Raw genomic sequence first — 24,385 nt, forward strand, 5'->3', positions numbered from 1 at the left:
AAGGAGAGAAGTTACAAATTTAATTCTTAAAATAAAAAAAATTCTAGCTTTAAAATTGAGAAATTGTCAAAAAAAAAATATATAAATTTATAAGTTCCCATTTTTGGTATTATTCCCAAAGTGGTGCATATTGCCAGATCGTAAAATTTTGCAGGATGGCAACGTTTGGGCCAAGACAGCCTTTCCACACCAGTGATGCCAAGATATTAGTGAAAACAAAAGCTGTATCTGTCTGGAAAGCATCTAAATTTGTTTTTGTGTGAACTTTTTACTAAAAAATATCTATAACAAAACAGAGCTGAAAATATAATAAAATAACCAGATTTCCAGCTAATTTTGAAACATTTCTAGCAAACGAACTCGGAAAATAGCCAGAGCTCGCTATAAAATAGCTAAGTTGGCAACTCTGGTGTAAACAGTCCAAGCACCGGAACCAGCGTTGATCAAATCGGTCCGATTAGGCCCGAATGAGTGAACAAGCTCACTCGTTCAATTCAATGACCCGTTCATTTGATCTTCTTCGGAACGAAACGACACAGCTCTGCTCTCCAGTTGTGTGTTGATTTCCCCCGAGAGAGACAGTGACGTGCTCATTCTTTTTCGACTCAACAATCTGTGCGGACGCGTGGCGTGGTCTGTTTTTGTATGTATTTTAAAGCAAATTAAGCGTTTGCTGAAGTTTTCGTGATATGCGGTGTATAATAAATATATTATAGAAAGATACACCAAACCTACACAATATATGCATATGTGCATACATCTTATTTAGCATCTGTAACTTTAGTGCCGGATGAATGTTGATGAACGTCGCGTTTTGTTTATCAAATTGTAATATGTGAAAATTGAAAGTGTTGATTAATTGTTGCAGTGCAAATGCAATGAAAATTTGGTAAATTGCGCGTTGTGTATTAACTGTTGTTGTTTAAAAAGAATAAAAATAGTGCTTATACAATACACGCACATACATACGCACACACACTGAGTATACATATTAGAAATTTTTGTATTGTGCGTGCGTAAAATTGTGTGTGTGTGTGCGCAGGCACTTGATACCTACTATAAAAGAAACTACAAACATGTATTTGTTGTAGTTGTAGAAAGTGCGGCAGCAGGCGCGGTCCCTCCGTCTTAAATACAACGTGTAAATAAACCGGGTCGCCCACATTTTGCGGTGAACGCGTCCACATTAATCCTTGCCACTCCATCTCATTTCTTTTCCCCTCCGATCTTATTGTTAACTTCTTCAATTTCTGCAACGTTCGTTTCCTTTTTCGCAGGAATTTTAAGCGCTGCCTACCACAAACACTAGCTGTGACGTCGACTGTAAGGTAAGAGAAATGAGAGAAAAGCAACATAAAAAAGTTTCTTAAAATTGTTGCTTTTATTTAATGTACTTAAAATTATTACTTGCTCGAATTCAATGCGTTTGCGGCTTTTGTTGTCGTTGTTGTTGATGTTGGTTTTGTGAACTTGATTCTTATTGGAGGCCGACGCTCAATTAAACCGGTTCCGCATTTCTCCCCGCTCTTCGCATCATTCACTCTTCATGCTCATCTTTAATTCAGCCTCTGCTGCTGCAGTTGCAATTCTGCTTTTTGTTGGCTTTTCGTCTATATGCAATGCATGATTGTGTGCGTGTGTGTGTGTGAGTGTGTTTTAGTAATCGCAGGTTTTCTTTTATCTGCTCTATGCACTCATTTGCTGCCGCAGTCGCAGCTGCCGCCACCGTTGTCCAGGAGACTTGTAAATTTGCGCTATTTATTTTTTTTGTTTCATTTTACTTTTTATCAACCGAACTCTCCGCACAGTGGAACCAAATGCATTAAGGCCGTCTTTGCGCTGTAATTAATGTTAAGTGCTCGTCTCTCATCACTGGACCAACCTGTGGGGCGATAACGGCAACGAGTGGTGAGGGGGGAAGGTAACAATGTGATTGCATTACGCTTTATCGCTTCCCTACACTCAGCAAAAAAAAACCTTCTTTTAAAATGTCAGTTGATTGCCACAGCAAATTGAGTTTCGAATGAGATAAAAAAAACATTTCTTTTGCCTTTAAAATGAATTTGCTGATAGTACACACTTAGTATACTAGACTGAGTCACCAAACCATCATTAATCTTTCTTATGTTGAAAAGAATCTAAGTTTTTAAAAACAAAAGTCTTTCAAAAATTTAAATTTCTTATAAGTTGCGCGTATTCAAAAGTGAAATTCTATCGAAATATAAGCTTTTGCCTGGAAGCATATCTTTATTTCCAAATAACACTACTTGATGCATATGCAATCCCAATAAGAATTAAGGAAGAGTCCTGCTAATATCAATTTCTTCTTTCATTGTACATATATTCTACTCAGCTTAAAGTTTGTCTCTATACAGTAAAGTCCGCTTAAAACATACAGAGCACAGTGCCATTGTTTTTGGCCAGCCAAAATAACTGTTCGTTGAGTAGAGAAAATCCCATTACCGAAACCAAAAGCAATCTTCTGCTAACTTTATCAAGTTTTACAATTGATTTAACGCAATTTTCTTTTGCTTTTGATGAAATTTGGTCAAATAAAAAAAATGGATTATATGAATTCTTTTGTTGTAACATAACAGTCTCATCCTCGGTCTGTATAGGTATACACTCAGTTAGACATTTTCCTGACTTAATATTTCCTATATGACTTTTTCTGAAGTGTACTTGACTGGGTGAAGTGCTTAATTGCCCAAGTCCCGGTTTCTGTAGCTAATGCTGATGCTGTTGCCACTGCTGACTGCTGTTTCTGGCCAAATGAAGCTATAAAAGTGGGCCATGGCACTGACCACAAACAGATAACTAGCCGCTTTTAATAAGCCCGGATCGTTGTTGCAATGTCCAAAGTTGTTTGAGAGAAAGCCATCAAAAGTCCGCAATTCCCCCGGAGTCAGGCACTAAAACTAGACACATACATGAGACACCTGCAATAGTAGTAACAACTACAACAAAAGGAATAACATTATAAGCAGCAAAAACAGCTAACAACCCAAAGAGCAAATGAAAAACTGAACAACTGGATGCTGTTTAAATTTCCCCACAGTGCGACCATACGATTGTTGTTGCTTAAAATGTGCAAGATGAGATTTTAGTAGTTAGTCAAGTGTTTTTCAAATTTAAACGTAGCCAAACTTTTGAAAGAAAAAAAAGGGACTACATTAAAAATGCATACCTCCTCAACATTTACTAACTGTAGCAAATTATATAAAAATATGTAGTATATGTAGTAAATAGCTTTTAGTTTATATTTAAAGCCAACATGGGTAATATAATATATCTGTAGATTACAGAAATTCACATCAACCGAAACCAACCAAAAATTCATACATTTTAGGTTGGTTTTCGGTTGGTTAATATTTTTGGAACACTCCTGTATATTATAGTCGTGTGTCTCAGCTGTGTTCATGCAAAACAATTGAATACACATTATGAAAAAAGTTGTTTTTTATTTATAAAGTGTGTTCTTACTTGAAATAAATAAAAAAAGACCCAATGACACATTTATTTTTGTTAAAAATATGTCGAAATACACAACCAATTTTCGTTAAAGCTATAAATTGCTATAATTTTCGTAGGATAACAACTTTTTCTGAATATTTCACTTGAATATGCAAATGAATACGGGATATTTATAAGTCTTTCACGCGCAAAAAGTATTCCAATATGATTCTTTTTTGTTGTAGCATTTCAAGGCATCATCACATTTGATGCACATCTTTCATTTTTCATTTGTTGTTGTTGTTGGTTGATTGACTTCTATGGGGCTATCATCAGCCGGCGGCTCTCACATGAAACGTTAATCACTTGCAAAGCTCGCACATTGCACGCTTTTTGTCTTCTTTTGGTTTTGTTTTTTTATTCTTCATCATTTTTTTTTGTTCATTTTTGTTTTTGCGTGTGTTTCTCTCTCTCTGTCTCTCTTTCTTACAAACGAGTGTGATACTATTGCCTTGAGACTTTTGCATGGCCTTAACTGCACGCCCGCAACAACAAGAAGTACAACAACAACAACGCTGGCTACAATTACAAGCATCATTGGCCTTATTTCTTTTAAGCTATTGCTGCTTCTTTTAGTTTTTTTTCGTTGCCGTTTACTGTTTGGAATGTCTGTCACACACACACTCACCCCCCACCCACACGTACTTCCACACATACTCACGCATTGGTTTATTTGTAGCCGCCTTTGAGTATTTGCACAGCTTTTACTCAATTTGCTCTCGTTTTTCCGTTTTTGACTCCCGCACTCCTGCTCTCATCCCTTTGCATCTTTGTTGTAGTTAATACTGCTCTCCAGTTACTTGAAAGCTTCCGAAAATGATTACGCAGCATTTTAGCAGCCACTTTGTGACTTGAGAACTTTACTTGCCGAAACACTTCACCTCCTCCCTTGACTGCCTTCTACATTCTTTCTTTTATGATCACCAGCAAAGCTCGAGTTCGTGTTCTTATAAATTTTACGTTCAAAACACTTGCAGTTCTATTTTTAGCATACGTGGTTTTACAACGAGACCAAAACAAGTTAAAAAGTAAAGCATTAGAAAATTCCAAAGAAAACTAAAACTATCAAATGAAAAAGATTAAATACCCTGCAAATGTGCTTGAGTTGTAATCACACTTTGTAGTTAAATTTGAGGTGTAAGTTCAGTAGTTCCATTGAGCGAACGAAAACACAAGTACAAATAAAAAACAAATATAAATATAAATTGAAATCTTATCAAGCGAATAAACTAGATGAGCCAGAATGTCATTTTAATCATTATTTGGCATTTTAATTCATTCTGCATTCAAATTTTATTAAATTCTTAAAAAAAAATGTCATCTAGATTCTACTAGATATTTTTTATCGATGCTAAGGGTCCCTCCCTTTGAAATTTCGAAAATTCAAATTTGTTTTTAAATTCGTTAATTCGTTTTTATAGCCACATACTCGTAGCTTCTTTGGACACGTTGCTGACTGCCAGCTGTCTCTCACTTTTTCTAAGTCTTTATAGTTGCAGAAAGTATCTTTATGAAATAAAAACTGAGTTGAGTTATGGAGTCTTGACGTCAGTTGACATTTATATAATGTAAATATAACATCTGTGTTTACGTTTACACAGTTTATGACTTTACGAATTTTAACATATGTTAACGTTACATAATTATGTAAGTAACAGACAAGTTGATATATGAACATTACATTTCTGCTAAATAAGCTTAACATAGATGCAAATGTAACTACGCATGCAAAGGTAAATAGCTAATTATGTGTTTGAGTACTACTTGTTCGTATATTTATAAATGTATAAGGGCATAGAAATTTGTTGACCTTTAACGCTTTCTTTGAATTAACATTTTAATTTACTTTCTTTTGACTTTTGACTGTTGCTTGATGAATTTTGGTTTTTACCATCTTTCAAACGTTGCCTAATGAAAATTGCTTGCTTATTTATGAGCATAAATTAAAAATTAACAGCACAGTGCACACAAGCAGACACACTTATACACACAAACATACATACGCAGAAACATACAGACAGACTTAATTCAATTATGCTGCAAATATTTCATATTGCAAAGCGGCAAGAAATTTATGAGCCATGAGAAGGGCCCTTACTCCCCCTCCGTCAGCCTCCACGCCCCTCAAGCGAAGCAGGTCCATGGCCATTTATTGTGTACTTGACAAAGCGCTGGAGCTGCAACAACAACAACAACAAATGAGTCAACGCCAACGCAGCAGCAGCAAGCGCAGCATTTTTGCCAAGGCTGCCAGCGTTGTCGAAGTTGCAGCAGCAACAAATACAAAACAAACCAACAACAACAATAACATTTATAAAAACAACAACAAATGTTGATCAACTGTTTGTTTGGCCGGGCTGGCAACTATTAGCGCATGAAACGCCTGCCACGCAACTAACAAGCGGAAAAAATATGTTGAAAAGTACATACGTGTATCAGCACGAGGGTTGTTCATTAAGTAATTAGTTGTACTTACATGAATATGAATACGAATGTGTCGAATCACAACTTGCTGACAATACCAAACGAAAGATAAGGTATTGCATTTAATTATGAAAGACAACATAGGGTATTTCCTATCTCAAACATACAATAGGTGTTCAGTTAGTTCCGATTGCTTTTCTAAATAATATGATTTTTGTTTCCATATGATATGATAAAATGAAATCATAGGCAGAAATTATCTTGTGTTTTTCTTTTCGAAACCGATTACGAACAATTGATTTTCCACCGCTTTTCAATGAATTTTAATATAATTTAAAGTGGACAAAATAAATTGATTTTGAATTCTAACGACAGTCCATAAAATAAAGCAATATATTTAAATTTTGATAGTAAAAGTTCGTCTTTTAAAGTTGTGATTATATTATTTACAAATAAATTCAATAAGAAAAAATAATTATATTAACTAAATTAAATTGAATGATTTTTAAAATTTTCAAAGCTGTTCTTTCCACTTAATTACTTAATGTACAACCCACGTTGAGTGCATAGGAAGCATAACTAGAATATTCATAGATGGCCTGACACCAATTGAAGGTGTATTTGCTTAACATATTTTTCCACTCAGCATTTGTGAAAAAAGAACTATAAATATATGTAGTTTTTATTGGACAGGTGCAAGACGTGCTTCAAGTTAGTTAGTTTCAGAGTCTAAAAGTGCATATCTTAAATTGATTGTCGCTGTGATAAGAGACATTGTCAGAAGACAATCTTTGTTCGTCTGCGTAATGCTTGACTGCACTCAAGCTAATTGCCAAGTTTGCCAATGGCTGAAGGTCTTCACTGGCCATGTCCCCAAGGGAGGGAGGTTGAGGGGGCAAAAGGGGGGAGAGGTCTAAAAGTTACGCAACTTCTTAATTAGATCAATGTTTTTGCATTGATGCCCCCGGCAAAGGCGGATTGAACTTAAAAGAGGGCGTATTTAAAGCTCAAATCGATTTTAACTAGAAACTCAAGTAATATCATGTAGTATGAATGATGAGATAAGCCCAATGTTGTTCTTGTTATTATGGTGATAGTTGTTGTTTTTATTGTTTTTCATTTACAATTGTCATACAGGGTATTATAGATTTGTGCAAATACAGAAAGAAGCATCTACGAACCTACGAAGTGCATATTAATTAAATTAACATAAAGAGTAGAGACAAAAATCGAAAAAATTGGATGACAAGCACATTTTTCAAAGTATTTAATCAAGCCTAGATATGACCTGCATATTTCATTAGGATCGGATAACAAACTCGGAAGTTATTCAAGAATCAGTTTAACATAGCTAGAATTTAAGGGAAGACGAAGCAAATTTAAGGCTTAGCACACTTAATCGTAGGGTATTTCGTAGCCGAACAATCTTTTCTTATAGTTGTTCTTGTCTGTTTTATAAACATAGTCATAATAGACATGACGCAGCAAAGAGATGTTTTTTGTTTGCAATTTGGCTATAGTATAAAAGTTTAAAAACGGGTGGCTTTGAAAAGGGTGAATGTGTGTATTTGAATCTGTGTGTGTGTATGTGGCGCCACATACTAAACACAAAACTGAAGATTACGTGGCCGCATCTCACAAAATGTATTCTATAGAAATGTGTTGGCATTGTCATTGGCACGCATACAGCTTGGATCCACATATTGTCACACACCATCAAAGAGTCCCTCCGTTCGTCAGTCAGTCAATCAGTCTGTCCATCAGTCCGTCATTCAGTCAGTCAGCCACATGTTGAGCCTGGACTTAAGTGCTCCCCAATGGGTGCTGTTGTTGCTGTTGAGGAAGGCGATTAAGGCTAAGGGCAATAATAAGGAAATAACATTTTAATGGCCCCTACAGTCCGAAAAAATAAAAGACGAGAGAAAAAAATAGAGGAAGAGAGAGACAGTGACAGGGGACAGGGGGACGATAGGAAGAGCGTACAAAGAGAGATGACAAGTATTTTGGGGTTTGCATGAGAAAACCGCAACACAAGCGAATGATGTCAACAGCTGTTAATGTTAATGTTCATGCGTGCACGTTATTGTGATAAATGTATGGTGACTAACAATAATAATATAAGCAATTTGCAGATCTCTAAGCGCTTTTCTTCAATAACTGCTTGAAAATCATAACAAGTTAGCAGTTTTTTGTTGAAGTGAAATTAATATTCATGATATGTAAAATTTAATATTCGAAGACTTAAAAAATAAAGTTAGTTTGATATTTTTTATAAAGATGAGTTACAAGGTAAAAATGTATATGATGTATGTCGTGATCGAATTTTAAGTCATCTTTGCGATTAAGTTATAAAGAGTTAAAAAAATTATTTGTATTACTTAGCGTAGCATAAACCATCAACGTTGTTGGTTCTTTGCTGTTGTAATGAGCACATGGAAAAAAGTTAATGATGCGGGTCGAGCCACCGTCCGTTGATGAGCTACATAAAAGGCCATGGACCAAATGTCAAACCTCAAAAAACTTTTCTTAGGCATTTTTATTTTTGCGTAAAATGTCTCATTTTGTACTTAACGGCGTTAAAGGGTGTCTTTAGTTTATGACTTGGCATAAAATTCATAAACTACAGAAAAAGAGTTACAAATATGGGTCGTAATCTAAATTCAGAGAAACTGGACAAAACATATATTTTTATATGAGAGTTTATATCATCTCATTATTTATTAAAACCAATAAACTTTTTGAACAATCACAATATTTAATTTTGAAATGATTTACCATTATTAAACTTAGTTACTTTTACTATTGATAGTATTGCAATTGAAATTAATTAAATACTACAAGGTTGACTATTGATAACTTTTCAGTCACTTGCATATAATTTTCCACTGATTACAGGGTGTCTCATAGCCCCTTCCTTGCTCGATCCACTTTCGATTGAGATGCCACTTTAGTACAAAGTTTTTAAAGTAAAAACACGACTGCTGAAAACAGGGCAACTTTTTGTGTACTCCCCACGCGGACAATGAGCATTGGGCAATTGCTATGCAAAAGGTTGGCCGCTTAGCATATTTCTGCTTTCTAACCGCAATGCCACGCCCATCCCGTCGAGGGGCGCTCATCTAGTATATTTAACACAGCATAGAACTCCGGAACCCCAAGCCAAATCAGAATCCAAATCAACTGCGGGTTGGCCACAGAACTCGTCAACTCCGCTGGGCATTGTGGGGGCAGCTCCCCAGTTTTTCTGTTATTCTACTTTTTTCTTTATTTGTGTTTTTTTATTTTTTGGCAAGAGAATGGGAAAACTCGTGCAACTTACCATACAAATTGTTGGAATTAGCGCGGACTTTGCAGTCGACCTCATCATCCTCCGTCCCTCGCCTTTGTTAGAGTCTCTATTTGATTTTAATTAAAATGCGTGTCATGGATTTTTGGTATTCTCTTGCAGTGGGTATTTTAATTTTTTTATAGCATAGGGAAAGGAGGTGCCAACAACCCCATAAAACTCTTCTGTTGTGAAAGTATTATTTGATCAGCTTACTATTGAACTTATCTGTAATCTAAATGCTTTTTGGAGAACTTATATTTTTTTTAAATACATTCCCCTTTTTTTTTTAAATGATATATAGTTTTATCAAATGTTAGAGTATTAACTACTCGGCGTTCCACTCTTACTTTGATTTTTTTTTCTGCCCCGAAAGATTTGAGTGCAGCAATTGCTTTACGAGCTACTGGGAGACAAGTAACGCTCGGAATAAATGATGGGATTCGCATAATAATGATGATGATAATGACAGCTTTCTTTACTGGGCAAAAAAATACGAGATTGCCCGCTTGCCAATCCGCACATTTCGACGCATTTCTTACATTCTGTGCCCATTTTTCTATAATTTCATGTTCGCTTTACCGGATTCATCAGATGGATATTAATCACAATGCCTTGGGTACCTATTACATAGGCTTAATATAAATTGCTAATAATCTTTTGTTGATTCTGAGTCTTACTTATTTTTGTTTTGTGCTTTGTGAGTTGATAGCCAGGCATTTAAGCCAGCTGCAAAATTAATACTTACAAGAATAAAATAAGAATTTGCTTGAACAGCTGTTTGGGATTAGCGACTGTTTGTGATAATGTAAACATACTTGTGGAACTGAATGTGTTTGTGCAGCTTTTTCACAATTAAGTTTTACGTGACAGTTAAAAATTGTGTCGTCTTTATAACCAGATACATTCGACTAGATTGTAAAAACTACTTAAAAGTATTTGATAAGAAAGTTTTCAGTTGCGATTATATAAATTAAATACATAATACATTTTATTTAACTTCTTTTTTGTTAGGAAATATTGAGAAACTCTGCATATAATGTGATTAAATTTAAACTACAAAATTTTTCAATATTTAATTATTATTTTTTTTATTTATTTATTTATTTATGCACGACTAAACGCAGTCGGCAATGAAAAAATTACCAAGTATAAAAAATAAGTTAAAGATTAAAAATACAAAAACAACTAAAAATAAATTATGAACTGAAATTAAAGTTAGATCTGGGGTAAGCAAAAACTATAAATGATCCAACATTTGTTGCTAGGATTGGGGAAACCCAGAAAAACCCAATCAGATCAATTAAGATTAGTATTGTTAATAACAATAGTATGAATGTTAGACTAGTATAAAGTAACATAACAAGTTATTAGTATTAGTAAGGTCAGGGATTTAACGATAGGTATTGCAAAATTGCGGATATTAGGGAAGGGAAAGGGAGAGTAGAAATTTATGTCAAATTAAAAAATATCTCTATGTTGAAATTATAAAAACTATAATGACAAGTAAGGTTATAGAATAAGTTGAATTGTAAAATCTGAACACTTTTTTTTATCATGACATCTGTTGACTAAATACTGCAAGCTCTAAAGTATCGCTTTAATTCAAAATCTCTGTTGCAATTCTTATGCTAATGATTAATGTAAAGATTCATCATCTTCAGCTTCATACGATTATCATTTTGATATCTTTGATCACTGGCTGTCTCATCTGTTCAATCTAGGCCAAGTGTACAGTTAATGATAATACAGAAAGCCGGTTGGCAAATTAACATTTTATTAGCTGAAAGTGCTGAGCATCGTCTCTCGCTTAGTTCATTAACCCTTTTGCCGGCTCAAGCGACAGCGCATTTGTTTATGACTTTGACTTGCTGCCCGATTGTGGATTGTATCTGTAACTGTAGTAAGTATATGCGTGTGTGTGTGTGTGTCGTCGTATTTATAGCACACTAATTTGTAACAGTGCCGGCTGTGCATGCCAACATGTAACTGAAATAAATTTTATTTGTGTGCAATATAAATTACGCGCCTCTCAAGTGGCTCCTTCAACCGGAGCAGGTCGTTGTCTGGCGGTTTGGCACTTGGCAGTTGGCGGCCATCACGGATCATTAAAGCGCCAGGGCAAGTGCAGGGACTCCGTGTAGATTCTGCTGCGTCACTTCAATCAGGGGTAACATCGGATACACTTCTCGTGGAGGCGGCTTTGATGTGTTTGTTTCTGTTATGGTTTCTCTTTCTGGTGCGACGCAAATTTATGCGAAATATTGTGGGATTTGTTATTGTTCCCGTTGTTGTTGTTGTTGCTTTGTTTTTATGTCGGATTTGGCGCTGTGTGTGCTTGGAGTGTGCGCCAAATGCGCGTGCTTAATTATACAAAATGTATTTGCGCTCGACTTAACAGCCAGTGATTTATTTTGGTAGCGCGCTGGGGCATTTGAATGATGAATTTATGCATGTATATAAACATATGTATGTGTGGATGCCATTGTCTGGGAGTGCCATGTGAACATTTACAACGATGAATAATTTTTTTCGTATGTGGATTGCAATTGGAATGCATGTTCACTGTAAGCTGTCATTTCGACATGTGAATGTTATCCTGAAATGACAGTAAGCTATGTTAATTGTTTATGTCTGTTAACATTACAGTTAAGGTGACCACTTCATGAAAATATCGTGTACCAAAATTTTGCTAAATATTGTCTCTTTTGCAATAAGCAACGGAATTGTACCAACGAATTAATTTTTAATGTAATTGAAGTGTGCATGTTTAAATGTGTGAAGGTCATAGTATTATTAATAACAAAATATTTGATAAGCCTATAAACCAAAGGAAGTATTTTAAAGAGAAAAAATCTAATGTACCATTTAATTAAACAAATGTACAAGTTTTGGTACAAATGGCAAACGGGATAACAGCTGTAAATTCTGTGTGTAACCTATTTAATTAACTCTAGCGCATGAGAACCAAATCCCAACCAAGTGACTATCATAATTATCATTTGAGGACTCTCTATCCACATGGTTCTTTGGTCACCGGTGTTTGTAATTGACCAATTTGACAATTTCATTAATTGCTTTTAATTGCTAAATTGGTTTTAAATTGGCGTTCACTGTGCTTTTGTTTTGTCGTTTTTTAATTGCAATTTCTGTTACAGTTTCATTTGTAATTGTTGTTGTTGTTAATGTTTTTGCTTGTCTCTCTGTTGTTTTTGTTGTTAACGCGACCTTTGCCAACTCGCCAATTCATTAATGAATTGCTCAAAGAGCTTCAAAGCTTTTTATGTAGTTATTAAATTGCTTGTCCATCTGACTAATCGAACCGAATAGTTATTTATGTTCATGTTTCGCTATCATTGGTTGTTGCTGTCCTTTTCGCACCGCAGCTTTTCATGTAAAATTGACACAGATTTTCATCAAATTAATTACTGTGGGGCGCTTAAAGTGTGTTGCACTCAACAAGCGTGCTACAAGTGGGCTACAAGTGCCGTCAACTCTTGTGCCACGCCCACAAGCTGCCACGCCACGCTTATCAGTAGCAATAAACAGTCGCCCTTATAAAAATGTTGCTTCCGCTTTGCTGACGAACATCACAATGAGAGAGGAAAGGAAAGGCGAGATGTTAAGTGAGCGCCATTTTCAATTTATGACACTTTGACAGCTTTTCGAAAAATTGCGAGTCGTGGCTGTGCGACTTTTAATTAAAATACAACATTAAATTTACGCGCATACAGCACACAAAAGTTGATTAAGTCACAAGCATGCTTACATAGTACATATGTATATGAAAAGTAGAAAACACGATAAACACAAATCAAAGCAATAGTTCGCAGACGGCGCCGTTAGCACCCACATTTACACACACACACATATAAAAAATTCATCCATTGTAATTGTTGCTGATGGAGGCGAACACTTGCACTCGCTCTTTCCCTCTTTTTCTGTCTCACTTTCGCTGTAGAGCTGTTTACATTCGACTGTTAGAATTGTAGACGCTGTTAATTCTATTTGAGCGGCATTTGCAGATAGACTCTCAATTGATTGCTGTGCTTGGCTTCAATTGCTCCGAATTGAATTATAATTAAGGTTTAATGTGTCTTTATTAATATTGTTATCGTTAATAGAAGAAATTCAATTATATATTAACACTGATTGCATGCTAAAGAATGCTGACTGTTTAAAAATTATCTTGCCATACAGAGCAACAAATCGTTAACAATCGATTAGAATGAGCTGCATTTAATTCTGTTAATTATCAGTGGATACTAACCTTGAATAAATACCACAAATTACATATCAGTTTTGGTCCTCATTGGCTTAAAAAGTAGTTTTAAATGATAGATTATCTTGTCTATATTTATTGTCATTCCATAACATAATTATTTATTCGATATGTTTATATATATATATTATATTGCCATCGTTTATTTCGTTTGTTTAATTATATTGCCATCGAAATATTGGCACAATTAAATTATACATAAATGGCAGAAACTGTCAGTTAAAATTGATTAACGTGGTAACGAATTCGAAACGTATTGTTTTAAATTATTTATTATACTTTTTTTTATTAATTTAAATAATTTTTTAAGGCCTTGCTGAATAATAAACCAATTGAATTGTGCAGCTTTGTTGCTGTTGCCGTTAATGCAAACAGCTTTTGCAAAAATCATTGTTACAAACATAAATATGTATGTGTATTTGTGTACTCTGTGTTTATGACGTGTATATATGTATATACATATGTGTGTGTCGGTGTGTACAGCTTAATCGCGTCAACTGGAAACTCGTTTTGTATCTTTGATATTGAATGCATAATTGACGAGTTGTCCTGCCCACACTGAAGGGCACTCCTGTGAAGCTGTAGAATCTCTCTCTCTGCCTTGTCATTTGCCACTTCATTTTTAGCCTCTTTTCGGCTCTGCACATGCATGCATGCAACTGCATATTTTAACAGTTCGCCCTTTTGCCGACTGTCCCCCTTCTCTCTCCATCTCCACAGACAGGCAGTCATCTCAACAAGCTCTCAACGTGGTGTGCGTGTGTGCATCATGTTATAAGAAACTGGTTAAAATACGCTTCGCTCTCTCCTCATCCTCCTCCTCCTCTCTCTCGGGGACACGCTCTCAGTCTGTCTAGTAGACGAGCTTTGGCAGTCGTCGCATGCCTTATGAATGATTCAAATGCATGTTTTCTGTGCACAATGAAAAAAGAAAAACAACATGGCAAAAATACCGTTAAGAGTTGTTGCGCTTTTTGTGTTATACCCCAGAGTCGAAAGCTTTAAACGGGTCCACTCGCTGCTGATACAATTCTCATTTGTATATTTTTAAAGGCATTTTCTGCATAAAGAAAATTTTGTGTGAAAGACTGATTGAAGACTTTTGTGCAAAGTCTTTTGTTAAATGTCACATGAGTTTCAACCTGCCTAATAAGTACTTCCATGGGCTAAAAGGTCCAAACATCGAAAACTTGATTTAATCATAGCCAAATGACAAAATTAAGTTCAGCTATTCAATTTACGATTTTTAATAAATTAACGAATGCTTTATGATTAAAATTGAGTTTTCCAATTAATTCATATTTAAAACACATAAATTTTTGTTTCAGCTCGATATTTGTAACTCGTTTCTTTTTTTTTTTTTCAATTTAACATTTTGATATACAACTCGATTTAAAGCTTCGCTTTACATCACTAGGTAAATGTTAAAGTATTTGTTTTGTGTGCCTTTACTAAGGGTATTTGTCAAGTCGAGCCTCTCTCACGGCAACATTTTCCCATGATATTTGGATGCCGCTGACATCTCGTTTGGATGCCGGTTTTTGGGTTTTCGTTAGAGTTGCCATAGTTGCTGTTTTTGTTGTTGTTGTCTGTGGCATTTTTAGGAGTGTTGTGACTATGACCTTTGTCAATGGTATTTGGGTTCCATTCTTTTTTTTATTTTTTTTGCATTTGTTTTGCACTTTCTTGCTGAATTGTTTTGACAGAATAACGAGAATTTTATGGTGAGATCTGACAGAAAAGGTATTGAATGTTTCTTTTATTGAATTTATTTGCATACCAAAAAAAACAAAAACCAGATAATACCTTGTCTATCTCAATCAATATTAGAAATTAAAGTTTGAATCTTTCAATAACATATTAAAGGGTTGAAAACAATTGCAAGTCATGTCGTAAAATAAACTTTCATTTCTTATGCATATTTATATAATAGTTTTTTGTGTTAATTTCTGTTTTTTCATTTGTATTATTATTAATGTTTACTTTGATTTTTTGCTTTCTTTGCAGTTGAATAATATCTCAAGGTCTCTTTGTTTTGTGCGTGGAGTGGAACTGAAAGGGAAACAGACGAAAACTGGTTGGGGCATGAGCTGGCCGAGGCGACACTGGAACTGGACGTCGTCTCAATGGATCAGCCGACAACAGTGAGACGATGCAGCAGCAGCAACAAGAAGAGCAACTAGTTGAGCAGCAGCAGCTAAAATTTAACATCAACGTCTGTGCGTAGCATGAGACAGAGACAGAGAGAGCGACTGCTTCACATATGTGCCAACCAACCATAACATCAACAACAACTAATTAACAGCAATTGACGATCGCTGAGAGAGAGAGAGAGAGAGAGACGCAGCAGAAGCTGAGATCACGACGCGTGTCTAACGATAAGTCTGATAAGAAAAGTTATACATTTTAACATAGGGCAACCGACAGGGCAACAACAAAACATAACAACAATAACATATCGTCTAACTAACAGCAGCGTTCACATTAACAGAATGCTGTTAACTTAAATTACTGATATACAAGTTAACATCGTCATCACATTCAAGACGGACAACAGCTGATTGCTGCCGGCTGACTGCTTGACTGACAGTTACAAATCAAATTTGTCGCACGCAAACAAAATTTGCGGTTAATTTAACACTATTAAGCCGACACCAACAACATCAACAACAAAGAATAAAAAAAAGAAGCATAACAGGTTAAAAGAGAAAAGTTAAAATGACATTTCAAACATTCACACGAAAAATGCGGGGACGCATGCGCTCCAACACCTGTCGCATTGTTCTGCTCACATCGTTGGTGTGGGTAATCTTTGACTTTGTGCTCATTGCCCACTATTCGGACTGCATAGGCAAAGATGGCTGGCGTTGCAGGCGAGCCGGCGAATACGATGTGGAGGTGAGTATTTCCCATTTAAATTCTTAAGATACGCATACCAATTAATTGTATTTTCTTAACATTTTTTAGCTGCCAAACGCTGAGCGTTTGGTGGACGATAATCAAATGGTTGACGATAATGAAATCAATACGGAGAAATCTCTGGATGGTGGTGATAGCGCTGGCGTTGCTCCCATCATGGGCCAGGGCTTTGCTTCCGGCGGCATTTCGATGACCTATCGCAGCCTGGTGCTAAAGAAATGGTTCCAAGCGCCCACGGTGCGAGAAACCAAGGGCAAACCGGGTGAGATGGGTAAACCCGTCAAAATACCCGCTGACATGAAGGATCTCATGAAGGAGAAGTTCAAAGAGAATCAATTTAATCTATTGGCCAGTGACATGATCTCATTAAATCGCTCACTAACAGATGTGCGACATGACAAGTAAGTCAAAGATGGTAAAAACAGACAGTAACCCCTTGGAATATCTTTAAAATATGTTTTCCTTTCCTTTCAATTTAGCTGTCGTCACAAACATTATCCCTCAAAGTTGCCCACAACTTCAATTGTGATAGTCTTCCATAATGAGGCCTGGACGACGTTGTTGCGCACAGTTTGGAGTGTCATCAATCGTTCACCGCGTTCTCTGCTCAAGGAGATTATTCTAGTGGATGATGCCAGCGAAAGAGGTTAATTCAGAGATAAATTCAATCGAAGAAATACATGTCTAATAATTCGTATCTCTTGTAGATTTTCTGGGCAAACAGCTGGAGGATTATGTGGCCAAGCTGCCGGTCCGTACATTTGTGCTGCGGACTGAGAAACGTTCTGGTTTGATACGCGCCCGTCTCCTTGGTGCCGAGCATGTCACCGGTGAGGTCATCACCTTCCTGGATGCGCATTGTGAATGCACTGAGGGTTGGCTGGAGCCGCTGCTGGCTCGCATTGTTCAGAATCGTCGCACGGTTGTGTGTCCCATCATTGATGTCATCTCGGATGAGACATTCGAGTACATTACCGCATCGGATTCCACGTGGGGTGGCTTCAACTGGAAGCTTAACTTTAGATGGTGCGCTATGATTATCTCTCTTTTCACACTAGTTGCATTTAAGCTTTTTCGAAAGCACAGTAAAGATCATTTCAATCTGATAACTAGAATGTGGAAAATTATGTAGAAATTTGAGCTAATATTTTTGAAAAAACACAGTGAAGCTCACTTTAAGTAAAAATTAGCTCTTGTAAAGTGTAAAACATGATAATTATAATTGGTAAGCTTTAATCTAAGAACTTCTCTAATTGTACTTATGCTCTTAGGTATCGTGTGCCTCAAAGGGAGATGGCGAGACGTAATAATGATCGCACAGCGCCACTCCGAACACCGACAATGGCTGGTGGATTGTTCTCCATTGACAAGGATTACTTCTATGAGATTGGATCCTACGATGAGGGTATGGACATTTGGGGCGGCGAGAATCTGGAAATGTCGTTTAGAGTAAGGCAAAACACAATGCACTTTATCTTTCTATTCGTTCTTACAGCTACAGCCAAGCCGCAAACAAGTGTTGCCCATTCGCCTATAAAATACTTATGATAATTACTTTAATTTCTCTTTATTTAAGTACAACGTATTATTTTCATTCTTTTTATTATCATGCAAAAGAAAAAGAAGTGAAAAAAAATACCTAAACAATATTTCTAATCACAACCAACACAAACAACAATCCATGACAATTCTCAGATATGGCAATGCGGAGGCATTTTAGAAATTATACCCTGCTCGCATGTGGGCCACGTTTTCCGCGACAAATCGCCGTACACCTTCCCCGGCGGCGTAGCCAAAATTGTGCTGCATAATGCGGCGCGGGTGGCCGAGGTTTGGCTGGACGAGTGGCGTGATTTCTATTATGCAATGAGCACAGGTTCGCAAATATTCAAAACAACAACAAATAAAAATACCAAACTCGAAAACAAACAATAACTACTATTACAATAATAATAATTATAATTTAAAAAAAAAAAAAAACAGCAACAACTACATAAACATAAACAATTGCCTCTAATACTTATACTTATAACGTGCATCTAACTTATTTAAGTATTCAAAATTTGATTGTAATTGGCTTTCACACGCTACTAAAAACAGCAACAAAAGACAATAAACTAACATTACCTTCGGCTTGCCGGTGCAATAATTCACTTGCAGAGATCCAGTTCCAACAATATTTTAAAAAACTTTGATTCGTAGAAAAAATTTTAAGTTGCATAAAACAATCTAAAGTTCAAATTGTTGGCACAGAACTATATAGTAAAAAACAGACTGCCTATATTATTTTGATCAGATTGATAGACTTTTATTCGAGCGGAGTAAGAGACAATACCCCAACTTGGTTTGTACAAACAAAGGTTAGCATAAGGTTTAAGAAGTCCTGATAAGTATTTTCATGTCCATTGGTCATTATCGGGAACAACAAAAAATCATAGGTTTCAAAAATATTTTTCCTTTATTCATTATAGGTTCTATATATGTTAATAGTTACATTTTTTAAGATCTGAACTTATTGAGCACATGCTCATTTTTAATCGAGGTTTCCCTACAATCAGCGCACCATTAACACTATTTTTGCGAACAGTTTTTATATTAATTTGCAAGTTTGTTGATTCCAAGTAAAGTTAGTTATTTGTACATTGATAACATGATAAAAACTAGATTAATTGAAATGATTGATATCGGTATGGACATCCTCTGCAAGAGTATTACAGTTACGAAGCCTAACAAAGGGTCAATCTCAACACTTCAACACTAATACACTAACACAACTTAAAACACCAAAAACAAAAACAAGAATTGACATTGTTTTGAGCATAGAAAAAGCATCAAGTCTTCAATATCTAATCTATATAGTCGACTCTATGAATTAACTAAAACTACTCGTAATATTAACTAGCTAACCATATAATACATACATATATAAATGTATTGTACTGTATAATATGATATTAAGTAAAATAAAAAGCTAATGCCACTGTTGTCGTATATAAAATCTTAACTTAAGTGTAATACGCACTGGCATATGCTTTAAAGTTATAGCCATATTATAAATATTTAGTGTGCTCTTTGATTGTTTTTTAACAAAACTCTTTCTAAATGTTATTGAATTTTGTGCTCATGCTCATGTCTAATGAGACTAACCAAACCTACATTCATCTATAAAAATATAAAAACCAACAAAAACAAATGAACACATGAAACCCACAAAAGCTTTAAAATAACGAGTAATGTAATACATACGAGTAAATATAACAGATGTATTGAAACCTTAACATTGAACTTAAGCTAAACTTAACGTCCATAAACGTACTACTCTCGTTGCTTTGTTTTAATTTATAATTTAAGTAAAATGTTGTTAATCAAACACTAATTGGTAATTTATTTTAGTATTTAGTTAATTCTTTTAAGTTGTTACTAATATTCTTTTTGTGGTACGATGATTACTCGATACATATATATGTTTTTATTTGATCCGCCCTTCGTTGTGGCCTGGGATTGTCTAGTCAAACGAACTCGTTACTACGACCACTCGTTACAGCATTGTTCTCATTGCTTATTATGAGAACCTTTCAAGAGTTTTGTTACTTTTAGTCACTAATCGCTTAAAAATCTCGTTGCTTTTTATATTAACTCCTTAAGGGTCTCGTTACTCATTAACACAAGACTCTTTGCCTTTTATATTTCCTTTTTAAAAGTCTCCATAGATATTGGAAATACTCGCATTAAGTCTCGTTGGTTTCTAAGAGTCTCGTTACTTATTGGTAATCGTTCTAAGACTCATTGTTTACTCGCTAAGTTGGATTCTTTACATTTTCAGAAACACTTAGTTATTTTGCAGAAATTGCAACGAGAAATAATCTAAAATAATTTAAACTAAAACGATTTTATTCGTTCATGTGACTGGCGTCTTAATGGCTTACAGGCCGATCAAGCAACAAACTGTTCTACCCATATCAGCTATTAGGATTCGCTGTCTCGATAAGTCCTAGGTCTCGTTACTCTTTTTAAGTTTTCCTCATACAGTTTAGGTAAAAAATAAACGAATGTATCTCGCCCCAAAAAGAGGTACATTTGGTATTCGCTACATTTGCGCTTGGCTATAAAATTTGATATGGATATATTTTGATATATTTATATATGAATATGTATATGTGTACATCTTTCTCTCCCACTTTCGTTCACTTTATTTTTTGCTCGATTACCGATAACTTCTGACAATACAAAATGAAAACCCGCCGATCCTCCAGGTATGGATGTGTGGTGGTGTCCTCGAAATAGCGCCCTGCTCCCGGGTCGGTCATGTCTTTCGAAAGTCAACGCCGTATACCTTCCCAGGCGGCACCACGGAGATTGTTAATCACAATAATGCGCGTCTGGTTGAGGTTTGGCTGGACGACTGGAAAGAGTTCTACTACAGCTTTTATCCAGGTTAACGAATAAAACAAACAAAAAAAAACAAAAACAAAATAAAACTCAAAAGAAATACTCCATCGAATGCTTCTTCACTTTAATTCTCTTTCTACTTTTCTCCTATTTTCACTAACTTGTCTTTCTGTCTCTATCTCTAACGTATAGTTATCTGCTTCGTATATATTTATCGAGCAAGCTCTGCATTTTGCAATCGTCTGTCTTATATACTCTACACATATATTATATTATTTATTTATGATATCAATCGTTGATACGAATATTTTTATAAATATAATTTATGGCATGGCCGTGACAATCCAATCAATCAACCAACCAATCAAACAATCAATCACCCAACTGCAACACCTACGAAAAATTCTCACCCTGTATATTTGATTTTGCAAATTGCTTTTCAGCCTTCAACTCTTAAATTTCCATTTAGTCTATTTAAGTTTCTTATCTGATCAATTTTTATTTCTTCTCTTATTGTTTTGTCCCCAAAATTCACGTCGCCTGTTACATGTCCTCCTCACGTATTTATTTTGTGGGGTATCTATGAGTTCAATACCCCTAATTTTGTTCCCGATTCTTTTATACTTGTAGCACCCGAGAAATGCCCACCTTTGCATGCTTTGAATGTGTTTGTATAATATCTATGTTTATATCATATTGTTATAATATTTATTGAGAGCTTTGCACACACTTTCTTTGCCGAATTGCTTGACATATTTAACCTCACATAATTGCTGTAAATAGCTTTTAACGTACACGATTGTAGCTCCAAAACACGTACACTTACACTTACATTGATGTTTGAATTGAATAACCCCCCCATGTTCATATCTTAACTCAATGTTCTCTATTTCTTCTTTTCCATCCATATTTTGTGCTGAACTCTTTTAGGTGCTCGCAAAGCTTCTGCTGGTGATGTGAGCGATCGGAAATCTCTTCGCGATCGCCTCAAATGCAAAAGCTTCCGTTGGTATCTGGAGAACGTATATCCAGAGAGTTTAATGCCACTGGACTACTACTATCTGGGCGAGGTAAGCTTTGATTTTAACTAAAAATAATTAAAGAAAAAAATATATGTAATAAACTTGTTCTCGACACACCGGAGAATTAATAAAAACTGTGAATTTGAATGCACAAAATATTATAAATATTAATCTATATATTTGTTTAATAGATTCGCAATGCGGAGACGGAAACCTGCCTGGATACGATGGGTCGCAAGTATAATGAAAAGGTCGGCATTAGCTACTGTCATGGTCTCGGTGGCAATCAGGTGTTTGCGTATACGAAGCGACAGCAGATCATGTCCGATGATCTGTGCCTCGATGCCTCCAGCTCAAATGGGCCAGTGAATATGGTGCGCTGTCACAACATGGGCGGCAATCAGGAATGGGTCTACGATGCGGAGGTGAGTCTAAATTATTATCATTGTGTGGATGCATGTTTAACACTGGTGTTTATTTACAGGAGAAATGGATAAGGCATACGAACACGGGACAGTGTTTGCAGCGTGCAACGCGAGATGATGCAAGCACGCCGCTGCTGAGACCTTGCAACTATTCCAAGGGGCAGCAATGGCTCATGGAGTCAAAGTTCAAGTGGCAGGCGCACTAGCTGACAAGATATCCAAAAAAAAAAAAAAACAAAAATCTACAAACTAAACTAAACTGAGAACTTCCAATTTGTGTTTAAACTGTTAACTAAGTTGCCAGCATTATAAGGAATGGCAGAAGAAGCAGGATGATAAGGAGAGACAGGAACAGGAAAAGAACAGGAGTAGCAGGATCTGATTTACTAGCAAGGATTTCAAGCATTTTTCGTTTACTTTATGCTATAAGTTGTAGCCTAAGCAGATAGTTACTCTCACTCTATCTCTTTATCTCCATGTGTGTGAGTGCGGTGTGTGTGCGTGTGTGTTGCGCTATGTCTTCCCAATTAATGTGTGTGTGTATATACATATATAAATAAATATGTTGTATGCGTGTGCGATAAATTTTATGTATTATGCATATTTAATTGTAATATATTTACCTAGCCTCGACCAAGTACCAATAAATTGGCATTTAATTGACATTGTGCTTCACAACAAAAACAAATAACTAAACTAATAACAACAGCAACAACTATAATTGTAACAAACTAACATGTGTCATAGGAGATCGATTAAGGCAAAAGTTAAAATGAAATGGCGTGTTCCAAATTGTAATTTCAAATGCAATGTTGAAATCATAAACCTTTTAGGAAAAGTTGAAATTGAACTGCAATTGGAAACAGCCCAATAGTTATGTATATGAAAGATGATAAAGTACCCTGCACATTCCCCTAGCTAATACAAATTTGAGTTGTGTTTTTTGTATATTTAATGTTTAAGTTTGCTTTCTATCTTTTGGCAATTTAAAAATCTTTTTCGCTTTGTACCAAATTGTTGAGTTGATACCACAAAACGGCGCTGCATATCATAAACAAATGAAAATTGCTTTGAAAACCATAATCATTATACAACATTCGTAATAAAACAAATGCACGCATATCATAATACAGTGTAAAAACTAAATATTTATATACATAGGTTCTAGGCATACATATACATATACATATATACTATAAACCTATATTTATGGAAGATATAAAACTAACGTAAACGAAAAATGTTGTATATAAATTGAGAAATTAGTTATAAAAATTATACATTTAAATTAATTAGAGAGTGTCTGTGTCTGTGAGCATGCGTGTGTGCAAAACAAAACTGTACTATAAATTTGCATTTAGCATTAAGTAATTCTCTAAGTTCGAATTTAGAGTTTAGACTTAGTCGAAAGTTTTGCGTAGTTCACATAATCCACAACAACAACAACTAAAACACCAACAACAACAACAGCTCTCTTATTAACAAGAAAAAAAATTTATGTATGTGCTCAAAAAACTTTACTCGATTCGCTGTTGTGTAAATATTTATCAAATATTTAATCAAAATGCAACCTGATAAACTAAATAACTGACTTAAATGTTGTCCCTAAAAAACTATTCAAACTAACAAGTGTAAGAGCCAAGTAAAACTTTTTAGCTAAATTAATTTTTTAACCATATATATATATTATATATATACATATATATATATATATATATATATAGTAATATAGACGAATATATATAACTGGTGGCGGTGCAATTTTAATTTTAGCATTAAATTAGCAAAAAAAAAAAAAAACAACATTCAATTATTTCCATTAAAGATACGAAGGAAACACAACCCTCGTCCGGGCCAGTCTGGCAACCAAATTTCATATTTAGTTAGCTAAATATAATTTCTAATTGTTTTTGATTGTACAATCTCCTATAAAAAAAACGAAATATACAAAGCGTTTAAAATATGCCACAAGTTTTATAATGTAATTTTTGTTTAATTAGAAACTTTTAAAATTTTATAAATAAAAAAGAAAATTAAAAATTATGCAAATTATGAGTATCTTTTTTTATGCCCTGAGCTTATTAAA

General features: G+C 35.1%; 1 protein-coding gene across 4 annotated transcripts; it reads left to right on the top strand.

Annotated features, from left to right (window-relative positions):
* Nucleotides 1-514: 514 nt before the first annotated feature.
* On the top strand, nucleotides 515-24,226 carry LOC117781184 (polypeptide N-acetylgalactosaminyltransferase 5). Of its 4 annotated transcripts, none has more exons than XM_034617930.1 (11): nucleotides 515-643; nucleotides 1,278-1,328; nucleotides 15,552-16,442; nucleotides 16,512-16,864; nucleotides 16,943-17,109; nucleotides 17,171-17,489; nucleotides 17,735-17,912; nucleotides 18,159-18,339; nucleotides 21,783-21,922; nucleotides 22,066-22,299; nucleotides 22,359-24,226. In XM_034617930.1, the coding sequence occupies exons 3-11, from the start codon at nucleotides 16,263-16,265 to the stop codon at nucleotides 22,503-22,505; spliced, it is 1,899 nt and encodes a 632-aa protein (XP_034473821.1). In that variant the 5' UTR covers nucleotides 515-643; nucleotides 1,278-1,328; nucleotides 15,552-16,262; the 3' UTR covers nucleotides 22,506-24,226. The 4 variants fall into 4 exon arrangements, with proteins under 4 accessions (XP_034473821.1, XP_034473824.1, XP_034473825.1 ...); XM_034617933.1 differs by lacking the exon at nucleotides 18,159-18,339 and adding an exon at nucleotides 20,717-20,897; XM_034617932.1 differs by lacking the exon at nucleotides 515-643 and adding an exon at nucleotides 758-889.
* The last annotated feature ends 159 nt before the right edge of the window (nucleotides 24,227-24,385 follow it).

This window comes from Drosophila innubila (genome assembly GCF_004354385.1).
Source record: "Drosophila innubila isolate TH190305 chromosome 2L unlocalized genomic scaffold, UK_Dinn_1.0 4_B_2L, whole genome shotgun sequence".
Taxonomy (NCBI): Eukaryota; Metazoa; Arthropoda; class Insecta; order Diptera; family Drosophilidae; genus Drosophila; species Drosophila innubila.

Excerpts from the sequence above, each read along its gene's own strand:
- LOC117781184 (XM_034617930.1), top strand. The coding sequence starts at position 16,263 with ATGACATTTCAAACATTCACACGAAAAATGCGGGGACGCATGCGCTCC. Across the intron at positions 16,865-16,942 it reads ACAGATGTGCGACATGACAA|CTGTCGTCACAAACATTATC; the intron begins GTAAGTCAAAGA and ends CTTTCAATTTAG. Across the intron at positions 21,923-22,065 it reads ACTACTACTATCTGGGCGAG|ATTCGCAATGCGGAGACGGA; the intron begins GTAAGCTTTGAT and ends TTTGTTTAATAG.